The 15,314-nt window shown below is 37.8% G+C and overlaps 1 protein-coding gene across 11 annotated transcripts in view; it reads left to right on the top strand.

Annotated features, from left to right (window-relative positions):
• The window catches only part of Cask (calcium/calmodulin dependent serine protein kinase), a 330,840-nt gene that overhangs the window by 284,948 nt on the left and 30,578 nt on the right, over positions 1–15,314 (top strand). For all 11 annotated transcript variants that reach the window (XM_041645247.1, XM_041645244.1, XM_041645250.1 and 8 more), the window contains 3 exons: positions 2,426–2,614; positions 11,169–11,247; positions 13,085–13,170. In XM_041645247.1, coding sequence (XP_041501181.1) covers positions 2,426–2,614; positions 11,169–11,247; positions 13,085–13,170 — 354 coding nt within the window. The remainder of the gene's footprint in view (positions 1–2,425; positions 2,615–11,168; positions 11,248–13,084; positions 13,171–15,314) is intronic.

The raw sequence follows: 15,314 nt of genomic DNA, 5'->3' as shown, positions 1-15,314 counted from the left end.
CTCAGAGAAAGATGGGAGTGGTGACAGGTTGCCCACCTGTGGCAGGTGGTAGAGAACAACACGGCTTGCTCATAATTGGAATGTAAAGTTGTGTGACTATCCTCATTAGTAGAGATTTCCCTGTGAGATAGACACTTATTTAAAGTCACCCACCTAGAAAATGGCCTCCCTAAGGTTCACATCTTGCTGACTCCAAAGCCCAGACTCTTAAACAGCAGACTATTTGTAATGCTGATGAGTTTCCCTGGAGGCTTAAATCAAGCTTATTGGTAAAATATCAAGTATGACCATATTTGGCGACATTTAAACTTTTTAAAAATTCAGTTTGGTACTGCTTTATGATTGAGGACTTATTCTCCCTTATAAGTAATACATTAAATGCAAGGGCCTGTTTATATAACGTTAAAGGATGAATAGAAAACATCTACAAGAAGAGCATAAACATTTTATCCAATTCATGAGACTTCGGGCTGACCTATCCCCATGACAGTTTGCCTGTGTTTACCAGTCAAAAGTATCATGAGTCGTAAAAGATATCTCTCTACTTGATATGATGAACCTGACCTTAACAGATGACTTTTTCTACTTGGCCCATTCTTGATTTGGCCTCTCTACTCTAAATCTTAGCTTCTTTGGTGTCTAGCTACAATTAGACCACAGAAAGAAGGATTTGCACAAATGGTCCAACCTACACTTGGCAGCTGTGGTTTGCAGGGCCCCTGCAGAGCTCTACTCTAAAACTGTGTGTTGTCAATGCCCTTTAGTAAGCCTCACCTATGCCTGCAGTTGAGAACAGCAGCCTGGGATTGTGGCAGTACTGACCTTTTCCGTTAGAAATGGAATAACTGTATTACTCTGGACACCTACTGATGACAACTCAGCACCATCTCCTTTCTGGTTTTAACACATCATTACCTTGTTTTTGCCTTGTATGCATGACTTTAAAATAGCTAAGTCATGGCTCTGATAAGCCTTTTAGGAAGTGATTTCAAATGCTGAAATACTATTTAATTGCATTTCATTATCTGTACATATCTCATTACCACACATATTATAGCTGGAAGTCAAACTAAATTTAGAATTAGCATACACACACTAATAGACATATTAGTATAACTGTAGAAAGTTTCAAACAGACTAACATAGTTACTTGTAAATTCTCTTTGAGCTAAAATTTCTCATGCTTATTAAAAAGGGTTTATGATGGCACAAAGCAGGAAGATATCCTTTTGTAGAGAAACAGATGAGATTTATTATCAAAATTCACCAAGATGACATACAGATGTCAGTATAAAGAAATCATTTTTCTTTGTTAGTGAGTTTTGCAAAATAAATAAGTAATCATTTTCAACTTAGGGGAAGAGGTGTAGCTCAGTTGATAGAATGCTTGTCTAGAATTCACAAAGCCCTAGGTTCCATCCCCAGCACCGAGTATGGTGATGCACCCGTGTAGTTCTCAACCTTGGGAGATAGAAAGAGAAGGCCAAGGTCATCCTTTCCTACATAGTGAATTCAAGGCCGACCTGGAATACATGAGACCCTGTCTCCAAAAATAATAATAATAACAATAATAATAATAATAATAATAATTGTCAGATTTATCCAAGAGCTCCAAAACACAAAAGGACTCCCACGGTGGAAGTAGAGAACTGCTCCCACAAGTTGTCCTCTGACCTCCACATGCACACATAGATAGATGTAAAAACATTTCAACTTTCAATTTTGAGTTTTATATGTGTGATATTTTAGAAAATTGGTGTCTTAAGTACGTCTGTACAGTTTGTTTTTATTTCCTAAACCATGTTATAAATTATGTCCGTCCTCTGGGCTATATGATGGTATCATGGTAGACATCGTTGATATCACTGTATAATTGTCCATTCAGTTATGAACCTGAAGCTTATGGGTCCTTCTCGATCCTTGCTTCTTCCTCATTTCCATTAGCAACATACTATCATTCATATCCCAGAAGATATTTATTCAGTGCAGTAATTACTACACAATGTCTTTTAAATTTGATTATTTTAGTTTAAAGCCCCAGTGCTAATTTGCTGGTTATTTTTATAAATGTTCTTTCTACTAAATTATTTAAAATTTTAGTATTTCAGTTTTTATTTGAACATGTGAGTTAGATACAGTTTTACAGCCTAACACCAGATGCTACCTCTAACCCTGATAATTGATAGGCCTATCCATTCATTGGTTTGCTCCCTTACTTGCTCATTCTATTTTTTAAAATAAATCCATCTATCATGATAATTTGCTACAAAGAAATTGAGGTAGTTTAGAGGTATGGTTTGTTCTGAGTAACTGTAAATGAAAAAAATACTTTTTGAGAAGAAATGATATTGCATATGTTTTTATAGCATATTTCTGCTAGAATGATACTATAACTACTATTTTTCTTCTTTCATAAAAATGCCAGGCCTTACTTCAGACTCACGATGTAGTGGCACATGAAGTTTACAGTGATGAAGCACTAAGGGTCACACCTCCCCCAACCTCTCCCTATTTAAATGGTGATTCTCCAGAAAGCGCTAATGGAGACATGGACATGGAGAATGTGACCAGAGTGCGGCTTGTACAGTTCCAGAAGAACACAGATGAACCAATGGTAAGTAGGAAAAACTTGAGTTACAATCAGCTAACTCAACCTGTACAGACTGCTGCTCAAGGAGGAAGGGAAGAAGGTGGAATGGATGGTTCTAAAAAAATCAGTTTCCTATAGATGTTCGAAATAATATTAGAATTAAAATTAAATATTACATATTCAGTCTGAAAGTATACAATATGTGAAACCCAAAAAATGTTTCATATTAAAAATGAAAATACTATTAAAATATTGTTACACAAATCATAATGGTACCCTACACATACAGAAATTATGACTGTATTTAGAGTCTTTGCATATAATGCTTGAAGGAGGCTTTATACACCTACTTATGTTTCCTTTTAACAAGCTGTTTTCTGTTTAATAGGAACAAGCAGATATTGCTTCATTTATTAGACATATTGGCCATCACACCTCTACTGTAACAATTACTTTTCAACTTTCCAGGAAGAGGTACATTACTCCAGAATGTAAAAACAAAAACAAAAAAAACCTCATATAGCAAAGAAAGAGGCAATTTGAAGAATTAACATTGTAACAGGTTGAGACCCACAGGTTGAGAACCACTGCTTCAAATAGTAAATACACTAGAGAAAAACACTTACCCAGACAACACTCTGGCTTTGGAGAGAAAACTTATTTGTATCAGACACATTCACAATTTACAATTCATAAATATGTAGTCAACCTTCATTATCTGTAGATACCCTATCTGCAAATCTGCCTGTTTACCATGACATCTGAAATCTCCAGAGTCAATGTGCGGCGCTTTTCTGTTGTTGTTCACTTGTGGACACAACAAGGTGACAGAATTTCAAGTTGCCCCTTGTGCACACGATCAGCAGAAGTTGAGCAGGGTGAGACTGTGCCTTCCTGTCTCATATTTTAATTAATTAATTTAATAAAAATTCCAGTACTCTCCATATTTTTTTGCTTTCGCCAAAATTTGAAGAAAAGTAATTCAGAAGACATTCAAAGACCTGAATGGTGTTGCTAAAAATAAGATTTCTTCCATTCACATCAACCTGTTTTTTTCATTTCCTCCCATGCTGAGGCATGCAGTTGGCAGAGAACTGGTACTGTACCTCCACTCATTCTCAGGAGCATCATAGATGGAGATGATCAGAAAGGGCTCTGGGGTGGTCACTGAGCAGATGGAAAGAATGGGGAACTAAGGTGACGAGCAAACCAAAGAGCATGTGCAGAAGCCCGGTAGTAATAAGGCTCTTTCATAGTTTCCAGGTGGAAACAAGGCATTGCAGCTGGGCAACAGACAGCATGGCAAGCGGTGAGAGTGGGACCACACGGTAGTGAAAGACATGCTATGGTGTCTGTTCTTTAGCCTAAAAACAGCAGAAAGCTATTGAGGGTTTTAAGCATGAAACTGGATTAGGTTTTCATTTTAGATTTAGCGATCTAAAAACTGTATTATATAGATTCTAGAGAGACTAGATAACAAAGCAGATCCTGCCATGGTACAGGGGAGAGATAATGGTACTCAGAACTAGTGGGATGTCTATCAAGGCAGAAAGAAAGAGCCAGGCATGCTGACACATGCCTGTAATCCCAGCCCTGAGGGTATGAGAAAATCGATTTAATAGCAAATTCAAAGCCAATTTGGGCTACTTGAGATACTATCTCAAAAAAAAAATGAATGAATGAAAGTAAATCCATGAGGCATGTAATAGGTTGCAATGAAAGAAGCAAGAATCAAGGATGGCCCTGAAACTTCAGGGTTCGTACAATTGAAAGCATAAGGAGATAATGACATTGTGAAGAAGAGCACTGGGCAACCTTCAAGTTTAGAGATGGGACCATATTTCTAGACATTCAAATATATGCATTTATCTTTTCTTCAAAGCTTAAAAAAAAACAAAATACCTACTTAAGAAAGAAGAGCAGATCTGTGACCACAATTCCCAGAAAGCCCTCAGTTCTCTGTATTCTTGTTCATTGTTCTTTGTCAGTTGTCTACCATTGTCTGGCAGCATACAAGGGGGCATGCAAATCAGGTACCTGTTCTGGTGCTCTCTAGGCTTAGCACGCCTTGGTCTTAAGAGTATGTGGCAACAGTTTTTGAGGCCTTGCGCATCTCACTTGATATCCATCAGGTTATAAACTTCTAGAAGCACACTGACTAAATGATCCTGAGTTTCCTCCAAACTGTGAAAGTCAAAAATTTCATACTCTGATTTGCCCAATGAGCAAATGTTTTTTTTTTTTTTTAAAGAATGAATGTAAGCCACCATGTGGTTGCCGGGAATTGAACTCAGGACCTTTGGAAGAGCAGGCAACGCTCTTAACCACTGAGCCATCTCTCCAGCCCCAATGAGCAAATGTTAAAAGTCCATTGATACATTGCTGCTTTAGATCCCTGTGATATAGGGGCAGACAAGATATAGCTATGTCCACATATCCACTTTCCACAGGGTGGTCCACGCTAAGGAAGTAAATTTGCAGTTTAACACAGTTTGGCAAGACAAAACAAAACTAGAGGCAAGAAAAGGCTGTCTGGAAAGAGAAGAGGTAATGTCCAACCAAGCAAAGCAGACAGAAAGGTGTAAGGGACCATAAGGAGGTCCCAGAATACCTTGTGATCATATAATCTGAAGCAAAATAATGGCAGTTGTCTTTTCAGTGCGACTGACTACACAGATTGAGGGAAAGTACACACATCTATCCCTGAGTTAGTTTTTTCAGAAAGCAAAAATGACCTTGAACCACTCTTTAAAGTCTACTTTAAAAGGGTGTTCTCATTTGTGATCTCAGTGATAGCATATTTTTCACTGGCTGCCTTGAAAACAGGAATAGTTTTATGTAAAATATATATTAACAGTAATAGAATATAGCTACCACAATTACTATGGTCGTTTGCCTGTTTGCTTTTCTTCTTCATAACTCTGAATTACTCTGAAGATTATGTCTACATAACCTCTTCCGCCTAGGGACCGTCTATAATGCATGCATTCCCTAAGGGTAATACACTTCCTCTATACCCTGTTTTCCCAGTTTGTAACACTATACTCACAATTGTTTCCCTGTTGACTGGGAGTCCCATAGTTAGAAATGACAAATAACCTACTTGAACTAGCTTAACAAGAAGGGAAAGGCTTTTTTTCTGTAAGCAATAAAAGACAAGGAATACATGCCACCACCACCCCAATTCCTCAAGCTGAGCCAGTACTTTCCCTGGAATTTATGATCTTGGGAACAGAAAGAACATGAGTCAATTCTTCTCTGCAAAGAAATTTTGGGGCAGACAGAATAAAAAATATTGGCTATACTTGGTTTGAAGTAAATTTCCCTGTCAATGAAGATACTGTCTGACTCCTTTATTACTGTGCCTAAAAGGGTGTCTATAACATAGTAGGTTCTCATCCATGTTAACTGAGTTAATATAGAAACCTATTAGCTTTAAGGGTGGAATCTCTGTTGTGCCATCATTTCCCTTATGAAACTCAGTTTGATGTATACATTTATTTATGGCATTTTCCAGAATACTACTCTAAGTAACCATATATGCTGATTGAATGTACCAATTGGAAATGAAACCTGAACATTACAGTTGACTGTTAGTACCAAAATCGTTTTGATAAACTATACCTTTCACAGTACTTTCCTACTCCTTCTGAGAGCTTCAAAATAGAAACCATGCAAAAATATATCATGTGTAGGCCGGGCGGTGGTGGCGCACGCCTTTAATCCCAGCACTTGGGAGGCAGAGGCAGGCGGATCTCTGTGAGTTCGAGACCAGCCTGGTCTACAGAGGTAGTTCCACGACAGGCTCCAAAGCCACTCTAGAGAAACCCTGTCTCGAAAAAAAAAAGAAAAAAAAATATCATGTGGCATGGTTCAAATTAAGCTAGAATATAAATTCTCAGAGAACTCCGTGAAGCTTTCTGACAGAACACCATTTTCCAAATGTTATTCAGTCCAAAACTGAATGCCTACTACTAACCACTTCAAATTCAAGAACACCATCCTATAAAGTGACCTTGTTAAAACATGCACAATTCTGATCTCCATTCCCATCCACGAATATAAATCTAAACAGTACATAAGAGTCAGCATTGTTTAACAGCTTCCTGTGTGATTGTTAGGATCAACCAGGTCTATCTCAAAAGCTTGTTTATGGAAGTTTGTCTTTTGATAGGGAATATTTGAAAAACAAAATGTAAATTGGCTTTAAATATAACCATGAAACTAAACTTGGGCTTCCAGTCCTCTCATCTGAAACAGATGAAATTAGGACAAATATTAAATTAACCGAGAATGGTTTTTGAGACGTTGGACATCAAACAGCAAAGGACAGAGATCTCTGAGAGAGCAGATGCAAAGCCAGTGACACCTGTAACTGTCTCACCTTCCTGCCATCAGAGTTTCTAGGCCACTACAGGGGGAGGGAGTTCAGAAGCTGTAGTAACAAGGGTGGCGGGGCTGCGTCCCCAGCACCCCAGCTGCCTGGCTAGCTTATGCCCAAAATAACAACACACAAACTATATTCATTTAATCACTACTTGGCCCATTTCTATCTAGCCTCTTCTAGGCTAATTCTCACATATTAATTTAGCCCATTTCTAATCATCTGTGTAGCGCCCCTAGGTGCACTTACCGGGAAGATTCTAGCCTATGTCCATCCTGGGTCAGAGCTTCATCACATGCGACTGCCTGGGAGCTGGGAGCATGGCGTCTCTCTGAGGCGTGTGCTCCCGAGAGGAGAGCTGTGGAGTCTGAGCTCACTTCCTCTTCCTCCCAGCGTTCTGTTCTGTTTACTCCTCCCACCTATCTTCTAACCAATGAGGGCCAAGCAGTTTCTTTTTATTTAACCAATGACCTTCCTCCATCAAGAAGCAAAGCAGGCAGAGTCCCTGAATTGAGGAAGCAGAGCTAAGAATCCTAGGGAGACCAACAAAGGTATCTTCCAAAAATGGGCCAAATATAAACATCTGTAGACACACCAAAGTTAAAAGACTATAACTTTTTCCCATATCTCTTAAGTCTCATTAAAAATACTTTGCATGGGGATGCACAACAGATTACAAGGGTAACACAAAAGTCAAGGATATAGAAATGGCTATGTACTTTCAGAAAGTTCTCATAAATGAAGTAGTGTACTATCACTCAAGGACAAATAGGTAGGTTAAATACATATGCTATAGTAAAGCCAAATACAGCCACCGAAGCAGCAACATGAAGGATTACAACTAATTTGGATTGGGGGAGACTGAAGAGATGGCTCAGTGGGTAAGAGTTTGCTGAGTTGGGATCCCCAGCATTCATGTAAAAAGTCAGATGTGCTTGTAATTGCAGCACTGGAGATGAAGGACAGAGGAGAATCACTAGGACTTGTTAACTGTCAGCAGAGCCAAAATAATGCAAGGTACAACATAATGAGAATAATCCACAAGAATACAGAAAAAGAGGTTAAAAGGAAACATTAGGAGAAGTGGAACATAAAAAGAAGATATATTTATACCAAACTATGTAGCACAAGTAATAAAAACCCGGAGGCAGATATTGGGATTCAACCTGAAGATCAGAGAAGTGAATCAGCCAAGCCACTAAAGAGCTCTTACCTGTATGAAATCTTCAGACTGAAAAGAAAGCTAGTTCCTGTCTCATCCTGCCATATATTTCTCTCTAGTGCTGGGATTAAAGGTGTGTGCCACCACTGCCTGGCCTTTATGACTGACTAGTGTGGCTGTTTTGTGTTCTGATCTTCAGGCAAGCTTTATTTATTAAAACACAAATGAAATATTACTATAAAACTATGGTAACAATCATACTAAATCTTAATAGTCTAAATTATCCTATTAAAAAGCAAAAGGTTCACAGGCCTTTAATACCAGCACTCTGGAGGCAGAGGCAAGTGGATCTCTGTGAGTTCAAGACCATCCTGGTCTACAAAGCAAGTTCCCGTACAGGCAGGGATACACAGAGAAACTCTGTCTGGAAACCACCCCTGCAAGAAAAAAGATGACAGAGAAATTCTGTCTGGAAACCCACCCCTGAAAGAAAAAAGATGAGGTTGTCTGTCAAATTGGTTAAAAAAACAAAAAAGTATTCATCACATTCTGCCTGCAAGAAATGTGCTTTATGCAACAAGAAGAATTGTTTCAAAATAACTATAGAAAAGCTATACCACTATAAAATTATTAGGATGAAGGCTGAAGTTTCTATATTAATATCAGAGTTTATTCTAGAACCACAATGAAGGTAACTTGAAAATTAATAACAGATGTTCTATCAGGAACCCACTAAGGCCAGCTGGCCTGGGTCTGAAAAAGCATGGGATAAAACCGGACTTGCTGAACATAGCAGACAATGAGGACTACTGAGAACTCAAGAACAATGGCAATGGGTTTTTGATCCTACTGCACATACTGGCTTTGGGGGAGCCTAGGCAGTTTGGATGCTCACCTTACTAGACCTGGATGGAGGTGGGTGGTCCTTGGACTTCCCACAGGTCACGGAACCCTGATTGTTCTTTGAGCTGATGAGGGAGGGGGACTTGATCGGGGGGAGGGGGAGGGAAATGGGAGGCGGTGGCGGGGAAGAGGCAGAGAAATCTTTAATAAATAAATAAATAATAAAAAAAGAAAATTAATAACAGAGAAGCCAGGTATATTGTTACACACCTGTATGTAATTCCAGTGTTCAAGAGGCAGAGTCAGGAGGATTGTGGATTTGAAACCAGCCTGAGCTACACAGCAAGAATGTCTCAAAAATAAATAAAAAGAATAATAATGAAAAGAAAATTTAAAAGACAGTATCTCAAATACTTGGAAAACTAAGTAACACAATTTGAAGTAACCCATAGATAAAAGAAAAAAATCAGAAGGTAATAGCATTTTGCAATTAATGAAAATTAACTACACTGTTTCAAATTTTGTGTGATACAACTGAAATAGTACTTAATAAGGAGACATATGTAACACTAATATTTAATATTTCTAATATTTAAATATATATTAAAGAACAAAAATCTCTCAAATTACCAACCTTTTCTCAGACCTCCACCTTTAAAAAAAAAGACAAACAAGAATAAATTAAAGCCAAAATTAGTAGATGTGAGAATAATCAATAGAAATAAATGGGAATGATGATATATTGCAGTGGTAAAGTGCTGGCTTAGTATCTGAGACCCTACATTCAATCCTCGGTACTGAAAAAAAAAAGTAGAAATCAGTGGGAAAACAGAAACTCAGCAAAATCAATCAAACAGTAGATCAGATTGTTCATGAAAATACTAATATATGTTCATTTCAACAGAGTATATACGAAAATATTAACACAAAAAACTATCCTGCTGTCTGTAGAAAGATGATATACAAATACATGAAATGTCCCAAATCCTGTTTTAAAAAAATGTTATGAGTAAGTGGAGATTAAGTCTGAGATGCTGCTTCCTTTGTAACTGCCAGAACTGGAAAAGGTGCAGTGGAGGGAAGTATGAACAAGTTATTGCGTGGAAACAATGCAATACCGTTCTACAAAGACAAAGATTAAGTTATTTGATAATATAACAAATGGTAGAATCTCAAAATAATTATGATAAGTTAAAGAAATTATGATAAGTTAAATGAATGTGGCTCAATTTCTAGATAATACAAACTTACCTATAGCGGGAAAGGCCCATCAGTGGTTGGTTGGGCATGAGTGTAGAGCATAGAGCAATGGGAGTAGATTACTAACAAATAAGAGGAAACCTTTGGGGATAAGACACAATTACCATCTGATTGTAGTGAAAGATTCACACATGCTTATATATGTTAAACTTAGAAATTTTTAAAGTTTGAAATATTTTAAGTGGGTTATAAAATAAAATAGTTTCTTGTAGAATATAAAGGATATACTAATAGAATATACCCTTGGCAGGAGTAAAAAAATTTTAAAAATAGTTGGGAACATAAAAACAAAGGGATGTGAGAAATAAACATAATGAAAAGATTAAAAAGCACTATATCAAATGCATGCATGCCATTCTAGCAATAAAAACACCAGCAAGTAGCATTTCTGTCATAGAACAATTTTGTGTGTAAAGTAGTAGAGGATCTTCATCTTCTATATTTTCTCTAATGATTTCATAACTCTTCTAATTATAATTACCTACAGTAAAATCACAAATAGGAAATAGTGCTTTCTGAACCAGACTAGCCCCTCTGAATGTGGGTGATGGTTATGTGGCTTGGTCTGTTGGGGGGGACTGGCAGTGGGACCGGGTCTTATCCCAGGTGCAGAAACTGGCTTTTGAGCCCATTCCCAATGGTGAGATACCTTATTCAACCTTGATACAGAGGGAAGGGCTTGGTCCTGCCTCAACTTGGTATGCCAGACTTTGTTGACACCCCAAGGAAGGCCTTACCCCTTCTGAGAAATGGATGGGGCATAGGAAGCGGGGAGATGGGGGGTGAGAAAAGGTGAGGAAGGGGGAACTGGAGTTGGTATGTACAATGAAAAATATTTTTTTAATTAGAAAAATATGAAAGGAAATAAAGTAGTGCTCTCATTTAATTGTACCCTTACCAACTTTTTCTTTCTTTTTTTTTTCTTACAGGGAATCACTTTGAAAATGAATGAGCTAAATCATTGTATCGTTGCGAGAATCATGCACGGGGGTATGATTCACAGGCAAGGTGCGTTCCATTTGTAATTTTCTTAACTTTCCTTAACTCTTCCTGCACAGACTGAAGGAAATCATGGGGGGGTCTTTTTGTTTTATGATTCAAATGAAGGAGCTGTTTGTTTTTGTGCTTCAGTCATTCTAGACCACATTCCTGAGTTCCATCCCCACCACCGCAAATGAAATAAAGTAAAATAAAAACTCCAAGTACTGTTTTATCTGTATCCCACAAATTTTTATATGCAGTCATTTGTTGTAATTCATTTGTCAGTGTTCTTACATTTCTATTATAAGTTTTCATTGGTCCATAAGTGATTTAGAAGTGTTTTTATTTATCATATTTGAAGAGATTTTCTAGACATCTTTCTGTAATTTATAACTGACTTAGTTGTGTTGTGGTCAGAGAGTGTGGTCTGTATGACATCATTTCTCAGAGGTTTGTTAAGACTTTCCTAGTGGCATAGCACTTTAATCATTTTTGGGAAACTGTTTATGAACAACCTTTATTTTTTTAACTGTTGCATACAGAGTTCCCTATATAATAATTGACTTGGTATTGTTAATGTTTTTGTTTAAATCTTCTATGTGTTGATTAATTTTTGTATGTTTGACTTACTAATATTTAAATATCCATTTATAGTAGTAGAGTATTCTAATGTCTACTTATAAACCTTTCTTTGGACATATATATTTGACTATATGGATTAGGTATATTGACCTCAAATTCACTATGTAGCCAAGGGTAACTTTAAACTTGTAACCCTCCTGCCTCTACCTCTTGAGTGTTGGGATTAAGGTTGGGCACTACTGTGACCAGTTTTGATCACAGTTTTTGATAGAGTAGCTCATTAATGTTTGTTGTGATGATTCTACTATCTTGCTCTCCTTGTTCATTTGGGGGGGAGTTTTTGTTTGTTTCATTGCCCCCTATTTACTAGTTTTAAATTTCAGCACCCTATTTCTGAGATATTAATGGGTACCTTGAAATTTTAAGCTTTCTACGTATTCAAATTAAGCAATACCTTTATTGTGTTTTATTTCTGTGTGCATGCTCACATGTGCACTCCGGCACACACACAATCATTCACACACACACATGCCACAGTGTGCATGTAGATGTCAGAGGACAATTTGCAGGAGCCAGTTCTCCTTCCACCACGTAGGATCCAGGTATTGAACTCAGATTGTCAGACTTGGTGGCAAGAGTCTTTTATTGAAGGCCCATATTTCCTTTTATTTATCTTATTCTTCCTGTATCTGTATAGTAACACTTTCACCAGCTCAAAAAAACATTCAGCTGTTCAAACATTTCCTCTTCTTCATGTTCTCTGCTCTTTCTGAATTTAAGTTACTCCTGTATTCTATAGCTTTTTAAATATATTCTTTATTTCTTGTTTCCTGTTTTCCTTATGTCTTTGTTTCTATGACCTATATTTTATGTAATCTTTTGTTTCACCTTAAAGATCACTGAACTGCTCCTCAGCCATGTCTGAATTCTTATTCAGTTTACCCATTTATTAGCTTATATCATCATTTATGTTTTTGTTTTAGAAGTACTAGTCATTTGTGTTATTTTGAGTTCTGTCTGCTCATACCTAATAGTCTCTTATTGGGTTGTCAACAAATTTCTGTGGCCATCCATTAAAACTGTGCTTTCTGAAAGTAGATCTGTCTGTTTGGATGGCTTTACTATGTAAAAGTTAAATAATTCTGCAGCCAAGTATGACTCTGTCTCTGAAACATTGACTTTTAGATATGGAACTTATTTTTCTATTACATTGATACCTTTGGCTTTTTGTTATTATGAGAACGTTTACTCATTTCATGTTTATAATTGTGTGATATTTTAGGTACACTTCATGTTGGTGATGAAATTCGAGAAATCAATGGCATCAGTGTTGCTAACCAAACAGTGGAACAACTACAAAAAATGCTTGTAAGTAATGAGAACTTCCCCTTTTTTAAGATTAAGTTTTAGTTCATTAGCTTAGATGCTGCCTTTTTATTACATTTACTGAATGTGTTTGTGTGTGAGTGTGCTTGCACACATGTCTCTACACATGTGGAGTTCAGAGGACAGCTTGAAGGAACTGGTTCTCTGCTTCCTCCATGTGTGCCCCAGAGATCAAACTCGGGTCATCAAGCTCTGTGGCAAGTGCCTTTACATGCCAAGCCATCTTTTTTACTTATTATGTTTTTAATTAAAATATAGTTGCATTTCCCTCCTTCGCTTTCTTCCCTCCGTCCCCTTTTGTAGATCATTCCCTCAATCCCTCGCACTCATGACCTCTTTCCCTTTGCTATTATACATGTATAAATGTTTCTGTATATAAATACAACTTGCTGATTGCATTAAATGTTAATTGTATGTACATGCTTTCAGAGCTAACCACTTAGAATTGAATGACCAAGTGGGAGGCTTGTCCCTGGGAATGAATAATTCTCCCCCTCAACAGTCTTAAATTACCTGTAGTTCTTTGTCTAGGCTAGCAGCACCATGTGTTGTTATAACTTCAGTGCAATAGCTGTGCCTTAATGTGCTGCTATTTCAGCCAGCAATTGTGACTCCACAGTTACCTACCTGCTTCTCTGGCTGCAACCTAGCTGGAATTCTGTTTCCATAGGCAAGGGCTCTGTTGCTGCCACTAAAGGTAGCTTTAACTAAACCTCTCTCATTCTGTTTATAAATAAGACTTGAGATTCAAAGGCTGGGGTAAAAGTAGAGAGAGGTAGAGTAGCAACTAGCTAACCTTCTGTCCTTGTGGGCCTCTCCCAAAGAGAGCATCCTTCTGCTCCATCAAACAAATAAAGCTCTATGGCACTCCAAATCCCTCCCCACTGCTTCTGGTGTGTCTCTCTATATCTTCCAGGTGCCCTCTGATACTCTCTGATTACTTTCTGTCATCTAGTTGCTAACTCAGCCTCCTCACCCAAGCTTAATTTTATTTCCCCCTTCCATGATAGCATGTCTATCAATGTTCTCATTGTTTTGGTCTTGTTACTGAGCCATGTTGACAGCTCCATTAACTTATTTTGTTTAAAAAATACCTAATATATGGAAGGGAGAGATGGCTCTGTGGGTAAAAGCACTTGTGGGAGTACCTAAGCTTGGATGCCACACTAATGTAAAAAGCAGGGCGTGGTCTCACCTGCCTATAATCCCAGTATAGTATCTGGTGGAGACATGAGGGGGTAGCTGGGGCTTGCTAGCCACCAGCCTAGCTCCAGGTTCAGTAAGAGGTCCTGTCTCAAAGAAACAAGGCAGGGAGTAATGGAGCAGACCACTCCACATGTTCCTCTGGCCCCCACAAGCATATGCATACGGGTGCTGACACTTTCATACCCACATGCACATACACCGAGCACACACAGGAGCCATATTCTCACTCATACTTAACACATACACTAAATAAATAGATATTTAAAAACAAACACTGTTCTTCAGTCATAATCAAAATGCTTCTTGTGCCATCATGCATGTGAAGTTAAACTGTGCAATGTTCATTAAAAACTGACAACCAGGGAAACGTTTTAATTGCAGTGGAGTTTTGAACCATTTTTCCTGCCTTTAGCAGTGTGGGCTTTTACACTGTTCATCCTTCATCTGTTTCTTGCCAACCAGATATTTATAAAAAAAAAATAAAAAAAAACCTTCCCAATGTGTACTCATGTGAACTAGTTTCTCACTGACCTCAAAAGACTCCTGACATAAGCAATATCAGAAACCTCTTTCCTGTTTAGCTGAGTCATGGCCAGCTGTAGTGTATCTCTGCACAGCACAAATGAGAGGAAAGTCACTATAGGCCAGGTCATTATTGACTATACTCAAAAAAATCTCTGTACTGAAATTAGACCTTCAATAAAAAGCATTGACATCCGTTGACAGACCCCCATCTGTGTCTCTGTTGTAGCAAACAGAGGGAAGCGTTTGTTTTCTGCTTTGGGTCCTTCTTTCTGCTTCCCATGTAATGAATGCCTATTAGGCATGAAGTAAGCAGCCAAGGCTTGCTGTCGTAAAAAAGTTTGCCAAAATTCATAAAGTATAAAAGCAATTTTATGGTGGTAGCATCAGAAAGTAGC

Source organism: Microtus oregoni, unplaced genomic scaffold (assembly GCF_018167655.1).
Source record: "Microtus oregoni isolate MIOR12 unplaced genomic scaffold, Mior012 000108F_ref0000382, whole genome shotgun sequence".
NCBI classification, from domain to species: domain Eukaryota; kingdom Metazoa; phylum Chordata; class Mammalia; order Rodentia; family Cricetidae; genus Microtus; species Microtus oregoni.
This window is presented reverse-complemented; position numbering and strand designations above follow the sequence as displayed.